At 39.3% G+C, this 22,422-nt stretch overlaps 2 protein-coding genes across 9 annotated transcripts in view; one reads left to right on the top strand and one right to left on the bottom strand.

The window, feature by feature from the left end:
- Positions 1 to 5,663, top strand: prg4b (proteoglycan 4b). Of its 4 annotated transcripts, XM_089118732.1 has the most exons (15): positions 70 to 268; positions 578 to 694; positions 790 to 912; positions 1,344 to 1,430; positions 1,558 to 1,599; positions 1,812 to 1,865; positions 2,001 to 2,156; positions 2,675 to 2,701; positions 2,810 to 3,421; positions 3,594 to 3,677; positions 3,835 to 3,971; positions 4,094 to 4,247; positions 4,358 to 4,453; positions 4,779 to 4,904; positions 5,315 to 5,663. In XM_089118732.1, the coding sequence occupies exons 1-15, from the start codon at positions 205 to 207 to the stop codon at positions 5,431 to 5,433; spliced, it is 1,998 nt and encodes a 665-aa protein (XP_088974858.1). In that variant the 5' UTR covers positions 70 to 204; the 3' UTR covers positions 5,434 to 5,663. The 4 variants fall into 4 exon arrangements, with proteins under 4 accessions (XP_088974857.1, XP_088974858.1, XP_088974855.1 ...); XM_089118729.1 differs by having other exon boundaries at positions 2,675 to 3,421; XM_089118730.1 differs by lacking the exon at positions 2,675 to 2,701 and having other exon boundaries at positions 2,702 to 3,421.
- tprb (translocated promoter region b, nuclear basket protein) overlaps positions 5,569 to 22,422 on the bottom strand; it is a 22,818-nt gene continuing 5,964 nt past the window's right edge. Inside the window, exons 15-50 of one of the 5 annotated variants that reach the window (XM_089118726.1) lie at positions 22,262 to 22,422; positions 21,958 to 22,100; positions 21,575 to 21,723; positions 21,313 to 21,475; positions 21,097 to 21,231; positions 20,861 to 21,001; positions 20,606 to 20,762; positions 20,290 to 20,456; positions 19,962 to 20,114; positions 19,041 to 19,361; positions 18,780 to 18,967; positions 18,239 to 18,386; positions 17,973 to 18,110; positions 17,747 to 17,878; positions 17,531 to 17,661; positions 17,228 to 17,438; positions 14,219 to 14,365; positions 13,568 to 13,766; positions 13,287 to 13,483; positions 13,125 to 13,198; positions 12,798 to 12,994; positions 11,713 to 12,015; positions 11,492 to 11,622; positions 11,318 to 11,398; positions 11,004 to 11,216; positions 10,784 to 10,930; positions 8,361 to 8,448; positions 8,051 to 8,205; positions 7,880 to 7,948; positions 7,689 to 7,774; positions 7,506 to 7,609; positions 7,301 to 7,393; positions 6,329 to 6,482; positions 6,102 to 6,214; positions 5,920 to 6,015; positions 5,569 to 5,795 (exon numbers count right to left, since the gene is read on the bottom strand). In XM_089118726.1, coding sequence (XP_088974852.1) covers positions 5,752 to 5,795; positions 5,920 to 6,015; positions 6,102 to 6,214; positions 6,329 to 6,482; positions 7,301 to 7,393; positions 7,506 to 7,609; positions 7,689 to 7,774; positions 7,880 to 7,948; positions 8,051 to 8,205; positions 8,361 to 8,448; positions 10,784 to 10,930; positions 11,004 to 11,216; positions 11,318 to 11,398; positions 11,492 to 11,622; positions 11,713 to 12,015; positions 12,798 to 12,994; positions 13,125 to 13,198; positions 13,287 to 13,483; positions 13,568 to 13,766; positions 14,219 to 14,365; positions 17,228 to 17,438; positions 17,531 to 17,661; positions 17,747 to 17,878; positions 17,973 to 18,110; positions 18,239 to 18,386; positions 18,780 to 18,967; positions 19,041 to 19,361; positions 19,962 to 20,114; positions 20,290 to 20,456; positions 20,606 to 20,762; positions 20,861 to 21,001; positions 21,097 to 21,231; positions 21,313 to 21,475; positions 21,575 to 21,723; positions 21,958 to 22,100; positions 22,262 to 22,422 — 5,329 coding nt within the window. In that variant the 3' untranslated portion in view covers positions 5,569 to 5,751. Of the gene's footprint in view, positions 5,796 to 5,919; positions 6,016 to 6,101; positions 6,215 to 6,328; positions 6,483 to 7,300; positions 7,394 to 7,505; positions 7,610 to 7,688; positions 7,778 to 7,879; positions 7,949 to 8,050; positions 8,206 to 8,360; positions 8,449 to 10,090; positions 10,450 to 10,783; positions 10,931 to 11,003; positions 11,217 to 11,317; positions 11,399 to 11,491; positions 11,623 to 11,712; positions 12,016 to 12,797; positions 12,995 to 13,124; positions 13,199 to 13,286; positions 13,484 to 13,567; positions 13,767 to 14,218; positions 14,366 to 17,227; positions 17,439 to 17,530; positions 17,662 to 17,746; positions 17,879 to 17,972; positions 18,111 to 18,238; positions 18,387 to 18,779; positions 18,968 to 19,040; positions 19,362 to 19,961; positions 20,115 to 20,289; positions 20,457 to 20,605; positions 20,763 to 20,860; positions 21,002 to 21,096; positions 21,232 to 21,312; positions 21,476 to 21,574; positions 21,724 to 21,957; positions 22,101 to 22,261 lie in introns of those variants that run through there. The other 4 variants (XM_039691952.2, XM_089118725.1, XM_089118728.1 and 1 more) reach the window with 4 other exon arrangements.

Below are 22,422 nucleotides of genomic sequence, written 5' to 3' on the forward strand. Positions count from 1 at the left end.
ACACCGTGAGGGGGGATGTTAAAGTCTGTTTGTCTTTGTGAATCACCGCACCCTTGAAAACTAGACGATTACTAATTCAGCACTGACTGTATAATTGGATAGACAGGGGAACACCAACTCACTCTGCCTCTATATAAAAGTGAAGATCACTGCAGGTGAAAAACCAGAGGGTGTAGATGACTGTGATGACTCCAGCGAACTGAGATGGCCACATATCTGTCCTTACTGCTGCTCTTTGCATGTGCTTCCACAAGCTCTTCAAATCCAAGTAAGTCATGAGAATATCTATCTATCTATCTATCTATCTATCTATCTATCTATCTATCTATCTATCTATCTATCTATCTATCTATCTATCTATCTATCTATCTATCTATCTATCTATCTATCTAGTAAATATAACAGTGAGCTGTTTTTCACTCATAGTAGTGATGCAGTCACTTCTGTTGACACTGTAAATAATTAACTCATCTCTCGCTATGTTTGTCTCTGTGTCAGTATGTACAGATATGTTGCTCAACATATTGAGTTCTAACTAATTCAAAATCCGCTTTTTCTTTAAAACAAACTTGTCCAGATAGCTGCAAGGGTCGTTGTGGAGAAGGGTACTACAGAGGAAGCTTGTGCCAGTGTGACCATGAGTGTCTGGGCCTGAATGAATGCTGTACAGACTTTATAGACTTGTGCACTACAAGTAAGGTTCATGTTGACTTCATTAGTTTTGGTGTAGCATTTGGTGTGAATGTCATAAACACTATGAGATTGCTTTGCTATTATTTCTGATCACAGAGGACTCATGCAAAGGACGTTGCGGGGAGCCTTTTAACAGAGGCAATCCATGTCACTGTGATATCGACTGTGTCCCATACAAGCAGTGCTGCCCTGATTATGAGGGCATGTGCTTGATGGAAGGTAAACCATTAAACTAAATTAATTGATAATGACTTATTATTAATCTATTGACTATTACATCATCACTAAGTCTTCAGTGATCCTTCAGAAATCATTCTAATATGCTGATTTGGTTCTCAAGAACATTTCTTCTAATTTTGAAAACAAATATTTCTTATGATAATTTTTTTCCCCAGAAAGTTCCCAAGAACAGCATTTATTTTCAACAGTAATCTTTTGTAACGATGGATGTCTTACTGTCACTTTTGATCATTTTAATGCATCGTTTGCAATATCAATAAAATATTTTATATATACTGACCCCAAACATTTGAACAGTATTTATTAATTAAAATAACTAACAACAGATATTTGAAAGTGCAGATGTATCTATCTGTATGCATGTGTAATTTTGCCCTAATTTTAAGCTTATATCTCTGTGACTCTCACAGATACTGCCTTAAAGTCAAGAAACACTGACACCGCAGCTCAAAGGACTGCTAACTTATGCCTAAACTTAAAGAATAAAAAATCTACAGGTATAATTACTGCAGCTTTGTCACAAATAAACAAATCAAGTGTAACTGATACTTAGCTTACGTAGCTGTTGATTTTTTTTGTAGTAACAGTTCTCTTAAAGTATAGTTGTGACATCTTTTTTGTTAGAATCTTCCAATGAGGAGATGACCAATGAAGAAGGGATTGGAGGTGAGGCTTTCTCTCTCTTCTTTTTCCCTGTCGAACACGTATTGAACTACGTTACTTTGACTTTTTAAAGTAATTTTCACATTTTTTCCCCTCTGAGAATAATTACGTCAATTCACATGAATAATAATAAGTTATATATATATATATGCTTACATCCTGAGGAAAAACATTGTACTCCGATAAAATGACATTGTCTTCTTATGCCGAGGCAGACGAGTTAATGATCCCTGAGGATGAAAGTGAGTCCATACCTTCTGAGGGCTCTGGTGAGCATTTATAATCTGGCATAAACAAGTTTTTTGTCAAATATGCAAGAAACCTTAAACAGCAGCACATGCGTGCATGCTGAAGACCACAGTAGTTTGATTGTACTATAACAGAAATAGTTTTGTTCTCTCCAGATGCAGATGCAAGCAGCATGCTCCCTGCTGATGAGAACCCTATAGGGTCTACCACTCAACAGCCATCTGAGATGACAACTTCCAGCACACCACAGCCACAAGAGAATGCAAGCACTGCACCAACAGAAGGTCAAACAAGTACAGCGCCAAATGAAGGTGTGTGAATCATGCAAAGTTTATATGGGATCCGAAGACTAAGCTAAAGGGCTTTGTCGGAGGGCATTTGAATATTCTAAGTATTACATCAAAAATAGATCAGATTCAATATTTACTGACATACTGTAATTTGGATTACCTTCTAAGTGAATCTTGGCTAAACAGCAATACTCTGTTTTTTTTAAATCTAAACACATCTTTAGAATGTGTGGCCATCACTGTAGTGTTGTCCAAAAAATATAGTTTAACATTGTCACATTATATAATCCCCCCTCACATCATTTTCACTAAGAGGCATACATCTGTGGAACGCTTTACCATCTGAAATTAAAACATTGACAGAACTCAAGGTTTTTAATACACATTTAAAGCAATGGCTGAAACAGAAACAGGGACAGGGGTTGCAAATTAGTCATGGCTAGAAACCTGTATGCGTGGCATCTACTTTGTATTTATTATAAAGCAATGTTTTATGCATTTGTCCCTGTCAAATAAATAAAAAAATAAAATAAAAAAAGGTCCAACAAGCACAGCACCAACAGAAGGTCCAACAAGTACAGCACCAACACAAGGTCCAACAAGCACAGCAGCAACAGAAGGTCCAACAAGCACAGCAGCAACAGAAGGTACAAAAAGCACAGCAGCAACAGAAGGTCCAACAAGCACAGCAGCAACAGAAGGTCCAACAAGCACAGCAGCAACAGAAGGTCCAACAAGCACAGCAGCAACAGAAGGTCCAACAAGCACAGCACCAACACAAGGTCCAACAAGCACAGCACCAAAAGAAGGTCCAACAAGCACAGCACCAACACAAGGTCCAACAAGCACAGCAGCAACAGAAGGTCCAACAAGCACAGCAGCAACAGAAGGTACAAAAAGCACAGCACCAACAGAAGGTCCAACAAGCACAGCACCAACACAAGGTCCAACAAGCACAGCACCAAAAGAAGGTCCAACAAGCACAGCACCAACACAAGGTCCAACAAGCACAGCACCAACTGAAGGACCTAGAAGCACGGCACCAACAGATGGTCCAACAAAGGCAGTGCCAACAGAAGGTCCTACAAGCGCAATACCATCTAATGGTCCAGCAAGCACAGCACCAAAGGAATATTCTGTCACTGAAATGAGTCTGATGGATTCAAGAGCTACCTCAGTCCCAAAGACAGCATCTACTCCTGCTCCAGTGAAACCAACAAAAAGAACCATTCAGCCTAGTACACACAAGAATGACAAATCTGACAGTATTAAAGATTATCAAGCTGGTAAGATCTTTCATGCCTCATATTCATTGTAGCAAATTTTGTTCCTACTAAGAGCCTTCATGGTTTCCAGCTGAACACTGCCGACACTCAAATACTATCATGAATATTTTAAATTCCATATATTATAAAAAAAGATGTTTTGCATAATTTTGATTATTAATTTTGTCCCCAGATGATTATGACACTAACCTCTGCAGTGGGCGTCCAGTCAGTGGTCTGACTACACTGAAAAATGGTACCATTGTGGTGTTCAGAGGTCAGCACATTTGCTTTATAGCAGCACTTATTTTGGTTCAAAGCATTTATATTTTGCAGTTTTTAAGGATATCACGGAATAGAATTGTGGAATTCACGGAACAGTGAACCAAATGTTCATGAACATCAATGTGTCTCTTTCCCTTTCTTCTCTATAGGACATTATTTTTGGACACTGGACAAATACAGAAATCCTGATCCTCCTCAGTTAATAACAAGGGTCTGGGGAATCACGTCTCCCATCGACACCGTTTACACCCGCTGCAACTGCATGGGGAAAACCTACTTCTTCAAGGTTCATACACAGACATTAGGACAAAACACTTCATTTCACTACATATATTTATAACAGAAGTGGTGTCAAAAAAAATGCTGGACGACAACAACTGATGTATCCTGTTTGCACATATTTCACAGGGAAAGGACTACTGGAGGTTTGACAACGGTGTGATGGATCATGGTTTTCCCAAACTCGTCAGCCAGGGCTTCGGACAGATTGGTCACATCACAGCTGCTTTATCTATACCCGAGTACAGAAGCAGAAAAGAGTCTGTAATCTTCTTCAAAAGAGGTAAGAATTAGAAGAATATTACATGTGCATGCTGTAAGCACACACTATGGCTGCTTGTTTTTATTAGGTGCGAGTGTCGTCGTTGATTTTTTTTAAATCGATTTCTGCAGGTGGATTGGCTCAAAAGTACACATACCAGATTACTCCAAGTTGTGGGAAAAGAACTCCCGTGTACCCAGCGAGGACAAGAGCCAGACGACAAGCCGGTAAAGTATCACTAGTTTGATTACAAAAATTCCATACAGCATTACAAAAATGTTAAAAAGATTCATTCACATTTAGATTATATAATAATTATAAATTAGACATAAAGGGAGAGGGAAGGTTTGTGTGTACAAGCATTTGTGCAGTTAATAAAAAGTGAAAATACCAAATATATTACTTCTGGCAACAGAAGTTTCCCCAATAAAGCCTCAAAAAGGACATTTTGTTCCAAGTGGGGACTTGGTAAGACAGATGGGAAACTTAAAAAAATTAAGTGAAACAGACCTTTCAGTGTTTTAATTAATTTCAGGAGTTTTTTTTCCTCAGCTGCAGCTCTGGGGCATATGATCAATATTTCGAAGAACTGGAAAGGATTCCCAACCATGGTGACCTCTGCCGTGTCCGTACCCTCTAGGGTGAAAGAGGGGTACAAGTATTATGTATTCTCTCAAAGTGAGTCTAACAACATTCATTAAAACTAGTGAAAAGCTGTTACTGGACTCTGTCCCAGCACTGTTTCCAGTCACATCTAATGAGCTCCTCAACCAGGGTGGAGTTTTGTGTACGTTTATAATTGATCGTATTTGTCTGACTAGAATTTTCAATGAAAGCCAGGCTAATGTAGCTCTTGACCAGTGTTATTTTAGTATTTATATGATATTATGTTTTTTTAAAATATATTTTGAATGTTTTTTTGTTTTGTTTACAAAATATTTCTATATTGCTTTAATTTGTAGTTGTTGAAATATTTCATTTTTCATTGTTCAGTTTTTCATACTTTAGCTTTATTTCATTTACCAAAAATTAAGTTTTAATACTTATTTATTGCATTTATTACATATTTGTGTTCTTGTCTTTCACAGGAAAGTATTACAGCATAAAAATGGAAAGAGAAAAACCAGTGATCTTAAAACCTGCTACAGGTCCAAAGGAAAACTCAGCAAGCAGCTTCTTCAAATGCCAAGAAACTCAGAAAAACTGAGTCATTCATCTCTTTAACTATACCATAAACAGTGAATTAGATTTCTAGTGATGCCCTCGTCTTATGTGCAATGGAAAAACAGCCTTTGACGGTAATGCTGCATCGTCAGAGACAGAATTAAGGACACACTAAGAATTTCCTTCAAAACAATTTTATTGTACGGATGTAAAATCATTAAAATAACAATGATGGATTGCCTAAAGCATTAAACTAACAAACAATAATTATAATACTTTGACTGAATCCTTGACGTGAAACAAATGTGAGGGTGTGTTCTTTTGGAACTATTAGTTCAGAATGTGTCGCTCCACAACTGCTTCACCTGGCAAAACGACCCCTCACACCCATGACACCTTGTCCACCTACAGCAAGATGTCAAATATACATGATCATGTTAAATCTTACTATGTTAATACATACAGGTTAAAATGAGAAGAAATAAAAATATAATTTGCCACAGTTGGAGAAACTAAAAATGGTACATACTCTTACCCCTCTTTACAAAACTCCGAGAACCACGCCCACTAGTCCATTGTCTGCTAAACCCTGTTCTGGCTTTAGGAGGCTGAGAGCTGCTTGTGTCTGAAAGAGAAAAAAAAAAAGAGTTTATAAATCCGCAATGAGATATTTGGGGCGGTCTGCATAATTTTAAGTGTGCTTGTGTGTACCTGCAGAACTAGATGAAGGTTCCTGGCTTGTGGAAGGCAGACTAGACTCATCTGCTGTCTGGGCTGGTTCCTCTGCCTCAGTCTGTGACACAGCCTCAAGTGAAGCTTCAGTACTGTAGAAACATTATTCAGACACAATAATGAGTCCATGGTCTCTCAATCTCTTTGTTTGTGGCACAAGAATGAAAGGAAGTGTTGCACAGGTAGATTTAAGGGCTCACACTCACCTGTCTCCTGCGTCCATGAACATGTCGTCTCTCTCCTCCATCCCACTAGTGCCTGCAGGAGCGCTGAGGCCTGGTGTGGAGGTGCTCACTGTGGGCACAGACTGAGAAGCAAGCTCATTTGCTTCAGATGGCAGAGTCTCTGATAAAATTGTCACTGAATAGATAAAAAAAAAAAAGATGATTTAACCGATAAAGTGGTACAGCAATGAGAATAAGGTCTAAAAATGTCATGAAGAATATTGAAATTATCTTGAAATGGCTTGTGTCATCAATTTTTGGAAAGTGAAGCAAAAGTGACCATTGCATAATCCAGCACTTTTCCAGATTTTTTTCAAATAGGAATTTTCCAAGAGATCTTACATTTAGATTTTTATTATGAGTATATATTCAAATGTTTATGTACACGTTTCTGAAAGAATTCTCTTACGCTTACCATGGCTGCATTATTTGATCAAAAATACAGTAAAAAATAAATATAACAAGTAATACTGTGAAATTACAATTTAAAATAACATTTCGATTCCTGTGATGGCAAAGCCGAATTTTCAGCATCGTTACTCCAGTCCTCAGTGTCGCATGATCCTTCAGAAATCATTCTAACATGCTGATTTGGTGCTCTTGCTGCTTAATATTGTTGTGAAAACTGATACTTTCAGGATTCTTTTAGAAAAGGAAAGTTCAACAAAAAGCATTTATTTATGAGAATAACATTTTCTGTAACATTATAAATGTCTTTACGGTCACGATTGAGCAATTTAATGCATCCTTGCAAAATAAAAGTATCAATCTCGTAAAAAAACAAAAAAACAAAAAAAAAAAACTGAACGGTAGTGTATACATCATCATTGAAAAGGGAATACTTTGTTTCCTAGATATCACAATCAGTTTGAAAAAAACATATTTTGAACATTAATTTCAACTAAAGAGGAGTTGTCAAAGAACCCCAAAAAGGATGCGTGATTTTAAACATACCAGGAGCAGCGATCTGTAGTGGGGTTGTGGGGACACTGCGGCCCCCTGACTCCTCCTCATGAGCTCCAAGGAAAACAGAACTATCATACATGCCTAAACCGGCAAAACACAGAAGACACCATGAAAAAACTAACCAATATTTGACAGAAAAAGCAGTTACTGAGTTGTTCTTTCAGATTCAACATCATAAGGTAATGCATGCAACCTTGTGAGGGCAGCTGGACAAGGTCAGAGTGAGAGGAGCTGGTCTGCGGGAGGTCATCTGAAGGACCGAATCGGAATCGTGATACGCCTGCGACCTGTGGAGAACTTTGTACAACAGAAAAGAAATCAGTCACGTTGCAAGAAACAAACAAGCAAACCAAAGTATAAAAACAAGGAAACGCACTGGATTGCTTCCGGAAATCCATCCGAACGCGGAGGAATGAGTGTAGGGGTACTGGGAACCATCCTGTCATCGTCCTCAAAGAAATGCTGCTGATGTGAAAGAGGAAAACGATGACACTGGGGATTTGACGACAAGCATTCAAGCTCAGGTGCAAACCACACAATCTAACCAAGTCCTAAAAGGCGACTCACTGCACTACTGGCCATTCCAGAGGTAAGCTGAAGTCCTCGTCCCACTGACTGCCGACGAACTGGGAGACGCTGCAGACACATGCAAGTTTTTTTTTCAACGCACACTCGAGGCAATGCCTAACATCAAACCACAAAGAAAAAAAAATCCTCAGGCTATGCCAGTACACACACCTGGACTTGAGCAGGAGGTCCCAACTCCTGAGAAGGTTGGGCCAAGATGTTAAGTCGAGGTGGCAGAGGATGTTGAGGTCTCCTGGGTGATTGTGGAGGTCGAGGAGCAGAGCTGGTGACCGGTGCATCAAACATCTCCAATGTGCTTGTTTCAACTGTGACGTCACATATAGAAGAAAGGAAAGAGAAGGCACTTCTAAAACACCAACAACTGACTTTCTGAAGCTTGAATGCCTCAATCCCATTCAATGTAATTGCATGGAAAAGATCCTTTCAGACAGACGGTTAGGTCACGGTCACGCTGACTTACAGCTCTGAGAATCTGCCATGCGTTGGGTGGAGTCTGTCGCTCCAATACTTTCCTCCGTCTCAGTGCCTGGATCTGTGGGATCGGGGCCCTTGGAAAGGATGGTGTGGAAGGTAAGGGAGGGGGGGAAAGAAATAGCAGGAAGAACATTTCTAGTTAATTTCCTGAGCATTACATTTTGATTTAACATACACACAAAGAACAATTGTCCCAAGCTATATTTAGCAAAATGGGTTTAAACATTTTTATTAGCATTAAAGGGTGCGCAGTCAAACTGAGCCTGTTGTGCTAGCTACACGACAAGTTACGGTTGGATCATTAAAATGGCTTGAGCTAGCTTATACAGACCTCTCTAAATTTAAGTCCAAATATAGGTGTTTATGCTGCACAAAAAACAATGTACTACAGTTGGTTAATGGGAAGAGGAATTTACTGAATGTCAATTCATAGATATCCATTTACATGAAGAAATTAAATTAGTCTAACAAGTTTTGCCACAAAAAAAGAAAACAAAACTTGATGACAATTTTAGACTAATTATCCAACTAATTAGATTTTCCCCCCTTAACTAATTAATTTAGAGATATACATTACCATAAAAACGTTTTTTTTTTTTTTTTTTTTAAGAAATTAGCACTTTTATTCAGCAAGGATTATTTAATTGATCAAAAGTGACAGTAAAGACACTTATAGTGCAACAAAATATGTCCATTTTTAAATAAATGCTGTTTCAAATAAATTAACCAGCAAATGAAAATATATGTTTCTTAAACATCAAATCAGCATATTAGAATGATTTCTGAAGGATCATGCGAGACTGGAATAATGATGCTGAAATTTCAGCTTTGCACTACAAGAGTAAACTACATTTTAAAATATATATTTTAATTTCATAAAGCTGACAATTTTGCTGTATTTTTGATTAAATAAATGCAGCCTTGATGAGCATAAGATACTTCTTACAAAATTATTAAAAAAAAACTAATAACCAATTTGGTTAATATCTAATGTTTGTTAGAATTTTGTATATTTTAGGTTAATAATTAACTGGTTAACCGAAAGTAAGAAATTTGACCGATTCATGATCGGTTGAAAGTAATTTTTCAAAATATTTTGAAAACATGATACATGGTTAAAAAAAGAAATATGATACACAAAACAGTTTTTGAGAGAGAGAGAGAGAGAAAAAAAAAAATCATAAGTTGGATTTAATTCGGATTTTGTTATTACATTGAGAAATAATGTATAGGGGCTACCGGTTAAAAAAGCTAACAAACAGGATTCCTACACATTTTCAATTTCAAAAATCTTTTTTCAAATTCAAATTTCCAAACCTATCCATATATTTTTGAGACCACAATTAAGCATTATGTTTGTTATATAGTAAATATTTTGATTTTCTCTTTTTCTCCATTGATTTTCTCAAAGTGATAGAGTCAGTAAAATTGTATATCCTGCATATTCATATCTGACACACATTATTTCACCAAACATCAAAGCATAGTCTGATTTAGTTGATGTTCACGCTGAACACCACAGATTCCACCACAGACTATTTAAAATGAGCAGTGCAACTTATTTTATTTTGATAATGAACAGGCTGCGATGTCAAGTTAGCAATACTAGAACTGCTATGTGGTGTGTGTGTGTGCACGAGGAGTCTGCGTGATCTCTTGAAATGTTTCCTTATAACAGTGGAATCATTATGGTCATACAGATAAGAGTAAGACAAATTGTAAAGAGTCTACTTTTATTTGTGTACACTCACAATATAAACAAAACATTGTGCTTTTGTAAAATAAAGAAAACAAACAGGATGCTGCTTTCTGACGTCTCGGTTTCCTTTCCGTGAACTTGTTTTTGGCACAAAAATCAGCAGAAACTTGGCACACTACTTGTCGCACAGTTATTTCTTTTGTTTTGTTCATCTATAAATTTTTTAAGTGACATATTTTGCGCATTTATTCATATTATATATATGATTTTATTCGTTTTTTTCTCCGTTCACAGAAGCGCTGCAGGTGCGTGATGTGACGATGATTCCTCATGTTCTGTTGTTTATGCTGCTATTTGTGCATGTAAAACTAAACCCCTGGAAAACAAATTTTTATATTTTAATGGGTCACAGACACTTATCCATTCTGAATTTATTTCATTCTAATTGAACAATCTTGTCAGTTAATAAGCTTCGATTGTCGGTTTCTATGCAAGATACATACAACATATGCTATATAGTTAATTCAGACTGAAAAATACAATGTATTGATAAAACTAGACTTACAGACGTTTCTTTGAGTTTCTTTCGATTTTAATTATACTTTATAAAATTTAAGTTACAATTCTGCATAATGTTTGCTACCTCAAGTTAAATTCAGGAATTGATATTCTCAACTGAATTCTGATTGGTGCACATCTCTGCTTTGTACCTCTGTGTCGTCTCCCTCGTAGACCTCATTGCCATCTCTGCTGCCGCTCTCTTCGTTGCTCTCTTCTCCCTCTTCCCCAATCCCTCCATCCTCCTCATCATCATCCTCTTCCTCCTCCTCTTCCTCATCCTCCTCCTCTTCATAATCCTAAGGTGCATAAAAACAGTACATATAACAGGATCAAACATCACTGAATTTCAGCAGCGGTGCAACTACAAACCTGCTCTTCCTCCTCCTCTTCTTCCTCCTCCGATTCATCTTCGTGGTCTCCCTCACTCTCTGTGTCACTAACAATGACTATGACGTGGTGATCGGGCTCCTCCGGGCTTCGATGCGTGTCAGAGGAATGAGGCAGAAGTCGATCTAAAGGCACAGACTGAGATGGCCCTGGTTCCACATCCATCATCTCCAAAGTAGCATAGCTCTCCAACTCCTTCACACAGACATGCATATGAAACACCAATTTCTATTGGTTTCACACTTCCACTGTTTGAATAAAATGAGGAAGTTCTACAAACATCCTTCTGTTATTACCTGTACAGCGTCAGGGGCCTCCTGGTTGTCACCTGGTACAACGCCTTCAGCCTCAGTGCTGTCCTCAGCCAACATCTCTTCCTGCAGTACATATTTTATGTTGTACACAGTCTTGACTTTAAAGTAAGAAAATGAAAAAATGGCACCTCGATGATATAATATAATACACCTCACCTCCACCCTATGAATTCGGACCCTCTTGCAAATGGGAGAGTCACTGGGCTCATCCTGGGACTGTGTGTCAGCAGACTCTTGTTCCTCTTCACGGGCGCGTTTACTCAAGGCACTACTAGGAGACGCGGTCACTAAAGCAGGAGGACAAAAGAGCTCATCTGTAGAGTGAAGTTCCATGACAAGAGTTCAGCTAATCTGGTTGAGTTTATAATTGACATTACCTGCACTGGCAGTGCTTGTGCTAGCGGTGGCACTCCATAGCCCCGAGGATGTAGAAAGAGGCCTGTCTAATTGTGAGGTTGGGTGCATTACAGCAGCTGGAGGTTCCTGATTGGATGGTTCAGCAGGGGGTTGGGTTTGTTGTTGAGTGGGCTGAATGAACGCAGTGGCTTGGCTCTGCTGTTGGACATTCAGGAGAGGTTGAGCCAGGTTGGTCTGAACATTAGGGCTGGTGGACCGCACTGAACCGCTGGCACTGCCATAGACAGTCATATGCTCTAGCGGGCTCTCAGATGACTGCATGGCTGGAAGGTCAAGGGGGGAAAAAAAATGTGTACATTGTTAACTAAACTATTAAAAATATTTTTCTTAATGTAAATAAAACAGAAATAAAACAAATATCATATTAAAAACTTAAAACTAATATTACTAAAACTAAAATAATAGTACAAAATGACAAATTGAATTTAACATCAAATGCAAAAATTTTCAATTTAACATCAATAAATACTATAATTAGTATTTAAAGCTGCAGTCCGGCGTTTTTACTCTGTCGCCATCTCTGTTCGAAATCTGCAATTGCAGTCATTCGTGGAATGATCAACTTGACACGAGTTGTACTTCAACACTCTCGACACGGCACAGCGCGGATGAACACAATGTTTGAGGAGATTGAGGCTGTCAGTCACCTTGCCAGTGTGGATACTGGCATTCACATTTGGATCATTTTTAACCCCAAAAAAGCTATGGACTGCAGCTTTAAACAGTCTGTATTTAAACAAATCAGTGTTATTTTAGTATCATTGACATACCATTATAATTTTTAGTTAAACTAAAAATCTAAAATATTAAGTTAAAGTTTAGTAATTTGTGCATTCACAATTTGTTTTTAATGTCTATATTGTTTTAATTTAGTTGGTAGTTATTTTAAATGTAAACTAACTAAAAATCTGAAATGTTGCCTTGGCAACTAGCTGGAAAAAAAATTGAAAGTTTTTCAAAACATTTTTCAGTTTCTGTTTAACTTTCAAAAACTAAAATTTTATTAAACGATAAGAACCTTAGTCCAAAACAGCCTAACACTTACGCTCTTGGCTCTCCACCTGAGTGGTGGGCATGACTGTAGCAGTGGGTGTAGGAGTGGGCACTGGGGCAGGAGTGATCATAGGTTTGATGCTGGCCCTTGGGGTGGATTTGTTTCCTGGGATGGCTGGAGGCTTGCTGGGGGTTGCCGCCAGTGGTGTGGGCTTTATATTAGCAGTTGGAGGCTCTGAAGTGCTTGCACTATCATAGGGACAAAAAGAGGATGTAGAGTGGCTTGACTGGAACCATGTTGTGAAATGGTTGACAATTTGACAGCAACTATAAATAAAATGTGCAGGTTACTGTATAGTGCCCTCTAAAAATACCGTACCTTCCTCTTTCTGCCACTGGAGTGGACTTGAGAGAGATCTGTCGCTGTTCTGTTGTCCTTTGAGGTTCCTGGGTCTGCAGACAGAAGAAAAACTAGATAAACACTTTAACATGTAAACTTATTCAGCTATAAGTTTGCAATTGCACAAACGTGTGGTGTTACCTTGCTGGAGCCCTGTTCTGGTTGTTCGTCTCTCTGTTCTCCATGTCTCTCCTGCTGCTCACGGAGGTCTCGCAGCTCCCTTTCCTGTCTGTTCAGACGCCCCTCGTACTGAGACTTTAGTGCACTCACTCGTACTTCCAATTCATCTTTTTGTTGCTTCAACTCCTCATTTTCTTTCTGAAGCTGACCCTTTACACCTGGAAGTAGTAGAAATTATTATAATTTTTTTTTTATTCAGTGTCAAACTACTAGGAACAATTTAAAATAAGGTACATTTTTACCACTAAGCTGGCTGATCTTCTGCTTGGCCATTACTATGGCCTTCTTGGTCCTCTCCTCCTTGTCAGTCAGCTGCTGTTTGAGCCGCTCCTCCTGAGAAGATTTATCTTGAAGCTCCTGTCTAAGACGCATTACCTCCCCCTGAAGGCGAGAGGCCTGTTCCTGTGCACTGCGTGCCTCTGCTTCCCGCTCACCTACAGTCTGCAAAGGGCAACAGAAATCTCACACTATGAGCATCATATTTTCAAAAAGGTAACTAATCATTTCAGTCTGATCTTAAAAGGTTGGGCAGTATGTTTCATTGCAGATTGTTTTGAGATCCAATCACAATATAACGCAGGTTTTTCAAAGAGACGGATGACGGGCACAAGAACCATACTATATTTCACATGAGAGATAAACTACAAAACAAAGAGGGGTTCAGAAAAAGGGTGGAAAATGGTAATAAATATGAATTACTAGAATAAAATGTTATATATTTTTTTTAATATTACAAAACTGATGTAAACAGAAAGGGGGTCAGAGAAAGGGTGGGAAATGAATAAATTTAAAATCACAAAAAAAGTTTAGTTTATAAAATTTTGTTTTATATTAAACATTTTATATTATTTAAGGATAATAGAATTGGGGGGTGTGGGGGGTGTAATACTTACTCGATTGAGATTCTCCAGATGGCCTTCCAGTTCTCTTGTCCTGTTCTCTGATTGGTTGAGGGACTCTTTGAGGCCCTGAACTTCTTGAACTGATGCCTGTTGTGCCTCTTGATCCTGGGCTGGGGCAGATGCAGCATCGGCTACCGACTGCACAAAACCAAATGAATCAGCTTTACTCCAAACTAGGGGTAGAACTGTACATGTATTCGTATTGAACCAAAATGGTACGGGCGTCACGATTCGGTGCATACATTTACACAGAGAATACACAGTATAAAAATAAAAAAAACTCGAGTGCAAATGAATTAATAGCCGCGTTTCCACTGCCGGGCCAGGGCCGGGCCGTGCTAGTGCGTGCCAGGGCCAGTCGCGTTTCCACTGTCACTTCCGGGGCTTGATCGGGGCTTCCTCAGGGCCAACGGCCAGGATTTCTGGCCCGTCGAATACCTTGGGCCAGAGGGGGCCAGCTCGGGCTAGAGGCGTGCTCAAGGTAAAAGGCGGAGTTTATCGGTGTTATGGAACGTTATGATCTGAAGCAAGATGCACATAGGGATGTCCATGTTTAACCGATTAACCGTTTAAAATTGCATAACATTTTAATTTGAACGTATAGGCCTATGCCAAATGCTGCGCAACAATATATAGGCTAGCTATATCGACGAATTTTCAGACATTTGTTTGATTTTTTTTGCCCCTTAAACATTTAAAATATTTGACAAATTAATATGAAAAAAATATATATTTTACTGGTTTTCTGAGGCCAAATTAGAACCTGGAAATGATATTTTCCCCGCAGTGCTGAATGAGAAGAGACGTAACCACAGCCTACAGAAAGGGGATTTGATTTATAGGCTATAATAAATGTGTCTGATAATAAAATAATATAAAATAACGAGGCATTAATTGTTTATTAATAAACTATTGTTTTCTAAATGATTTTCGGCTAAAAACATATCTCCATCTCCGGATGCACATTTAGAGAGAAATTAAGCAAACATAGAAGATAGTGGCTTTCGATTCGAATTTGTTCGTTTTAAATTGGACATTTAAAGCTTTAATCTACAAAGGATATAACCCCTGTAGACTAAAGCTTTAAATGTCCAAATTAAAACGAACAAATTCGAATGCGGTGGCTGTTTCAGGTCTCGCGCTTCAGTTCACGGAGATCATGAAGCGCGCCTTGATTAATTGTTAAAGCACAACGTTTTCTTGTTATAAATAAATGTATTTGCGAATAATGTATTATTATTTTCTGTATGACCAGAAATTAAAGAGTATTTTAAGTTGTTTCCACTAAAAGAAATGCAATGAAACTGTTCACATGGGCGTCTCGCAGCCATCAGTGCGTGCTCCACACTATGCGCTGATATTTGTCAAAAATATTGTGTTTATTTGTGCTCTGTTCCTTTTTTGGATAAAGGCGTCTTCTACATATGCAGCCTAATAAAATGTTACAATAATGATGATGATGGTTATTATTATTATTTGCAGACACGGAGTTTTTGTGAAATGGACGTTTTGCTTATTTTCAATGGGCAATTTCAGTTTGAAGGGTGATGGAAATGCGGCTTTAACTGCTCCGTACTTGCTGCGTTTTATTTCTATAAATTAATTTCGTTTCAAATGGGGTCCAATCAGTTATTAAAGGTGTTAAAAATTTACTCTGTATCTCGAGGTTGCTGCGCGCACACTATGCACCGAGTATTAACCGATGGGCCTCGGTTAACGATTAATGAATAACTTGAAAACGTGCCCGCAGCCCTACTTGTTATATCGCGCAAAAAATCGCTGCTTGAAATGGAGAATCGCCTGTACTGGTCTCGGGACACTATTGCAGCCACTACGGCAGTTGAGTTAATATACATGCTATCTTCCTAATTTAAAAAATAAATTAATTCATAATACCCGCTGAAATGGGTTGGGTTTTATGACGTTTGATCCTGAAAGGCGTGTTAGGGGTGGGGTCTGGGGCAGCGCTGTGGGGCTACTGGCCCGGCAGTGGAAACGCAAGCCCGGTGCTTGAGGCCCGAGGCCACTAGCTCGGCCCGGCTCGCTGTTAGCTCTGGCCCAGCCCTAGCCCGGCAGTGGAAACGCGGCTATTGTAATATGGAACTACTGTTACTACTGGAACATGGGTTCTTTAGGGACACATCATCTGGATTTTTGTCATTTTTGTCAGGTCGACAGTCCAGTGAGTGAGTCAGAGATAGCAGAACCAAGGACGAATGTGGCGAGTGGTGGCGATCCACAAGAGTTAGAGGACCCACAAGAGTTGGAGGATCTTAAAGAGGCCATTGCCTCTTTAAGATCTCAAGTCTTGGAAAACATAGGTTTCCCAGTCAGTTACAAGTAATTAAACCAACAAGCTTCAATACTGGGTTACTCACTTGCACGCGCTATCTCTTGCTCTGGTTCATAAAAAAAAAAATGATTACAGCACTACTTTATTTTACTTCAGAATTCTAGATCTGAGCTGTAAATAAACGGCAGGGGGAAAAAAATCAGAACTATATATATTTTCCGTTTGACCAGCAAAACATTCATGAGTCATGAAAGACAGCTGTAATCTTATCTATTTATCCAACCCATTTAAAACAGTCTGTGGGCATCATCTTTTGGAAATTCATCATATTGCATTGGTTTTCATTTCTTGTCCTCAAACAGAGCATAAAAGTTACACATTCTACACTTTTATACAGGAATAAATTATTTATAATTCAGATGAGAATAAAGTTAGTGTTCATTTAAAATTAAGGAAAACAAATATATTGATCTGAAATATAGTAAATTAAGTTATTATGAATGAATAACAACAACATTATTATAATTAATTACTCAAATATACTAATACACTAGGTGGTACAGCCTGAGACATGCACTTTTTGTTTTGCCTTTCCCTCCATTGTACCAAAGTCGTGATGTCTGAACCGAACCGTGACTTCTGTGTACTGTTACATCCCTACTCCAAACACATATTTTCATTTTCTTAAGTCATAAACCCTGTCTCACCTTGTCATATTTAACCTTGAGCTCCTCATACTGGGTTTTATAACGCCGACCAATCTTTTTAACTTGTGTGATGGTTTTTAGTTTCTCCTGGATGTCCACATTTTTGGCCTCCTGGTCTTTCTTCAGGTTGTCCCTCTCCACCATCACCTTCCCCAGGTTTTCCCTTAGGTTCTGAACCTGAGACTGCAGCATAGTCAGAGAGCTACCACTCCTGCAAAGAGCAAGAAAACGTGACATGCATAAAATACAGCAATACACGCGGATAAAAAGTCATTTTTTAAACCTGTGAAATTTTGCACTAACCTGGCAGCCTCAGCTTTAAACCGGCTAGTCTCCTCAACAAGCTGCTGGATGCGTTTGAGATGTGCTTCCCTCTCAGAGTGCATGCGCTTGTACTCTTCTGGGTCAGTGTCTTTCTGCTGGCTTACCAGGTGCTAAACCCCACAAGAAAGTATAATCAGGACCCAATTATTTTCAATGACAAACGCATAGTTTTTAATACACAGACTAAATTCATACCTGAGTGCGAGCTTTCCAGCGTTTGATGTCTTCCTCCAGAAGCTTCTTCTCTGCCTGTAGCATACCACTCTTCTCACTGAGCTCTGCATTGGACTCCTGCATAGGCAATATGTCCAACTCCATTTTACGCACCTGTAAACCATTATGAAAATAACATTTAAATCAATTGCACTGTTAGATTTACAAATTTAATAGTTGGTTACGCAGTTTAATAACAGTGCCTTGCCTTGGCTTGAGTATCCTGCAGCTCCTGCTCCAGTTTCTCTTTCTCCTCCCTCAGCATCTTATTAGTCTCCATTAGCACATTCATGGTCTCCGTCTTCTTCATGAGCTCATCATGCTGGGACAGAGTCTTTGCAGTCACCTTTAGATGATAAAACAGGCTGAGTAACAGGCACAGGCAAAAAAAAATATAATGAATCTAGTAACTAAGGCTGTTAACTAGTATAATTGATCAGCAATAAAATAGAAAGTATCTTTCTCCAAGCAAACCTGCATCCTCTCTCTCTCTGCACTAAGACTCTCCTGAACATCCTTCAGCTCTCTTTCCAGATGCTCCACTCTCAGCCGGTGCCTCAGACTCTCCCCCTGGACCACCTCAAACCGAGACTCTGCGATCTCCTTTTCCCGTCGCACAAACCTGCAAACCAAAGGAGAAAAAGAGATTGCCATGAATGAGAAAACAAGAGAAATAATAATCATACTTTCTTCTCAAATCCACTTTACTCCATCTAATATATTTTTAACATTTTCTCTGCACAATCAACCCGCTAAGGACACACTGGCAAAATAATTGTCACTGGCAAGTAATTTTTGTTTAATCGCTAGACTTTAGGAATAGATATTTACCATTTCAAACGGTTTTCTAAACTTATACTTAGCTTTAACCACTGGTCAGCCAATGGCTAACGACAGATTATTTAGCCACCTAGGGCAAAATCTGGTCACATATGCAAGTGATTTAATCGCACTGAAGAGGGTTGACAATAAAACTACTGAAATTATTTGTATAGGTCAAAAGACCGACATTCACCTGAGTATTTCCAGGAGTTGATCCTGAGACTTGCCCTCCTCAGTCAGAGAGACGTTGAGAGGACTCTCATTGGCGGCTCTCTGCAGCTGACTGGCCATCTGTCCACTCAGAGTCTGTATCTGCTCATGGAGGAGTGTGTTCTGCCTTTGCAGATCTTCACAGCGAGACTCTATCTTACACTGCTCCTCCTGATGTGGAGAGAAATAAAATGAGTAAATGCTATTAATACTTCTATGAGATGCTTTTTTGCGATTCCTTTACCTTGAGAATCTTTTCTTGCTCTTCCCAGGAGACACGAGCCTCCAGCAGCTGTGCGCTGGTGCTCTGAACTTTCTCCTCCAGCTGCTGTCTGAGAAGAGACACCTGCAGAGCCTGAGCTTTGGCAGCCTGCAGTGCTTCCACGTCGGCCGCATGCAACAACATTTCCCTCTCATATTTATCCTGCGCCTCAGCTGCCATCTTAGCCTGCTGCTGACTGTCCAGGATGGCCTGCTGCTCCTGTGCAGCAGCAACAGAAGCTCTCTCAAGGACACTCTTGTGTTCTGACTGCAGGCTGCTCAAAGACTTCTTCAGCTCGCTCAGCTGGGATAAAGGATTAAGAGTCAAAGTCAAATTCAGCCTCTAAACACACAATATTCATTTAGAACATTTAAGATGATGAACACTAACAACCCATTCATCAACTTGGGCCACCAGGAAAATGACAATGAACTACAGTAGTCAACATTTGAAGTGGATCAAAACCTTTCATCAAATTTATACATGAATTTTGAACAATACCTGTTCTTGTCTTAGGACAACTTTGATTTAAGTTTTTTGATCCACTTCAAATGTTGACTACTGTACATCAGAGGATTTTAATCGTTTGGATGCAAAGAAAATCCAAATATGATCCAAAATTATATTGGAAATGGAATATTATAAAAAGTTTACATTTTCCTACTCACTGTTTGTGCTATAGAATATTTTTTTTATAATTTAAATCAAATTTGTATTAATTTATAAATTGTTTTTTAATAAACTTTTCTATGGACCCCTTAGCACTTCCATTTGGCCCTTTGAAAACACCTGAACTGCATCATAATTAAATTTAAGAAAGACTGATTTGGTGCAAGATACCTTGAATAACATACTGTAAGTGGACCTAGTGAGCAGATAGTAGTAGAGGTGGAAATTAATTACCTCTTGTTCCACAGCAACAACAGCTTTGTTTTTCTCTTCCTGCAAGCTCTGCTTCACCTTATCCATTTCCAGAAGTTTCTGCTCCAGCTGTTTATACTGCTCCTGAGCTTCCTCCATCTGGGTTTCCACAGATGAACGCACCTGCTCGGTTACCTAAAAGAGTACAAATTTAGAAAATAGTCAAACAAAAAAAAAATTCAAGTTAACCTCAATCATTTCTTAAAATGTCCCATGGCCAGTTTCTTTCTTATTGTCTTTATTCTTATGGGAGGTAAAGTGTGTTACATTAGACTGTAGAGAAAAGTGATTTTTATCATTTCACACCCACCTGTTTCTCTTTATCCAGGGATTCCTCCAGGCTAAGGCTAATGGCTTTGTACTGCTCCATACTGTCAGTGGTGTTCTTCAGTCGCTCTTCAAGCTCTTCAACCTTGTTCTCAGCCTGCTTCAGCTGGGCACGCAGAGCCTCCATGTCCCCCTCACCACCCTGCAGGCCTGGATGGGGGGTGGGGGTACTTTAGAAGGTGTCTTTTCAACAAAACTGCTCTGTTCTTCATAGACTAATGGAATGTTAGGTAAACTAAACAAAATTAAAATGTAAGAAGTGCTTTGATACCATGTCAGTCATGAGCACAGTCTCTCACCTGTATGTACTGTTGGGGAAACCAGCCGGGTCTCCCCACTACTGATCTGAAGCCTCAGATTGTTAAGCTCAAGTTGGGCAGAAGCTAACTGTTCTCTTGTCCTGTGGTGCTGAGCTGTTTGTGTTTCCAGCTTCTTCTTAGCATCCATCAGCTGCATCTGTAATGCAGAAGAATGTCAAAGACAAGAAAATGAGCCAATATAGGAATCATGAGGAAATAAGAGAGAAGAGAGTGTGAAAGAGAAGTTTTCCTCACGTCTTGATTGCGTGCCAGCAAGTGCTTCTGTTCCACCTCATTCTCGAGTCTTTTTTGGAGCTGAGCAATCTCTCGCTCCTGCTTCTCAATCTGAGCAGTCAGCCGCTGTCTGGTCTCAGTCTCAGAGTGCTCTAGAGTTGCCTGCAAAAATAATTCATAGATGCAACAAGTTCTTAAAACATCCTTTGTGAGACCCAGATTGTCTATCACAGTCCGAGATGATTCATAATAGTCACCTGTATTGATTTGAGGTTGGTCAGTAGCATGTTCTGGCCGAGCTGTTGGGCCTGGAAGATCTCTTTCTCCTGGGTCAGTCTGATCTCCACCATCTTCAGCATGTCTCTCTCTTTACGCAGGTTTGCTGCTTCAGACTGAAACAGAGACATAGAAGATTGATTTAGACAGAACTAACAGTCGTCAGAGAAACCTGTGACTAGTGTGCAACAACACACCTCAGCAATGGTGAGTTTCTCGGTTGCTGCTCGCCGGTCCTGGGTGAGGGTGTGTATGGTCTGTTCGCTCAGCTGAATTGCTGCAGCCTGTTTCTGGGTCTTCTCATTCAGAGAGGCAATCTCCTTACGGTATCCCTCCACATTATCCTGGAGCATCTCGTACCTGACATACACACCACAAAGACAAATCAAGGATTCTACATTTTTTGTGTGTGGGGAGGGTGAGGGAACATGAGGATCAAAGGACTGTATGACTTGATACCGTTTAGAGGTGAATTCCAGCTGTGTGGAAATCTTGGTGTTTTCAGATCGAAGTTCAGTTACTTGATCCTGCAGTTTCTCACTTTGCTCAGTCAGAGCCTTTTCAGACTCATTTTTTTCCTTCTTATAGGCCACAAAGATTTCCTGAAGCTAATCAAACACACAAAACAAATGATTAAACTATTTTTGTCAAAATGAAAATTAAAGGAAGGCTAAATGTAAAAACAATACTAATAATGTTAACACTAAATAATGTTAATAATAAATTAACACTTTTTCAGCAAGATGCATTAAACAAATAAAGTGACATTAAAGACATTTATGTTACAAAAATATTTTTTATAAAAATGCCATTTAATGCAACTTTATACTCAAATAACCTACCTGCTTCAGTGCAGCCTTGGCCTCTACAGACTCAGTGGATTCTATCGCCGTGGCAACCAGTCCTGTAGGGGTGCCTGCAGTAGGTGTGACGGCTGGAGAACGGCAGGGAGTGGAGGTTAGAATAAGCTCCTCAGCAACAGCACCTGTCACAGCAAAAGTATAATCAATCATTGTGAAACTTTCACATTAAGGCATCTTGAACTCTCTCAAATATTCACAAAAAAAAATCAATGATTACGCTGGCGATATGCAACATTGTGGTGTTGCTTTTCATTAGCCCATATCAATAAACTAAAAAAGTTACCCTGTGGAAAGGTGACTCCAGTGGCCTGGGTCAGAAGCATGCGGAACATGTCCCTCTGTCGTGCCACAGCGTCAACCTTCTGCAGGTCCTGAGCTCTCTTTTCCTTCAGCTGCTCCAATTCACGTTGAAGATCCTCGAGATATTTCTCCACCTCACTGCGT

This window comes from Pimephales promelas, chromosome 13 (genome assembly GCF_988280905.1).
Source record: "Pimephales promelas chromosome 13, fPimPro1.hap1.1, whole genome shotgun sequence".
Lineage (NCBI taxonomy): Eukaryota > Metazoa > Chordata > Actinopteri > Cypriniformes > Leuciscidae > Pimephales > Pimephales promelas.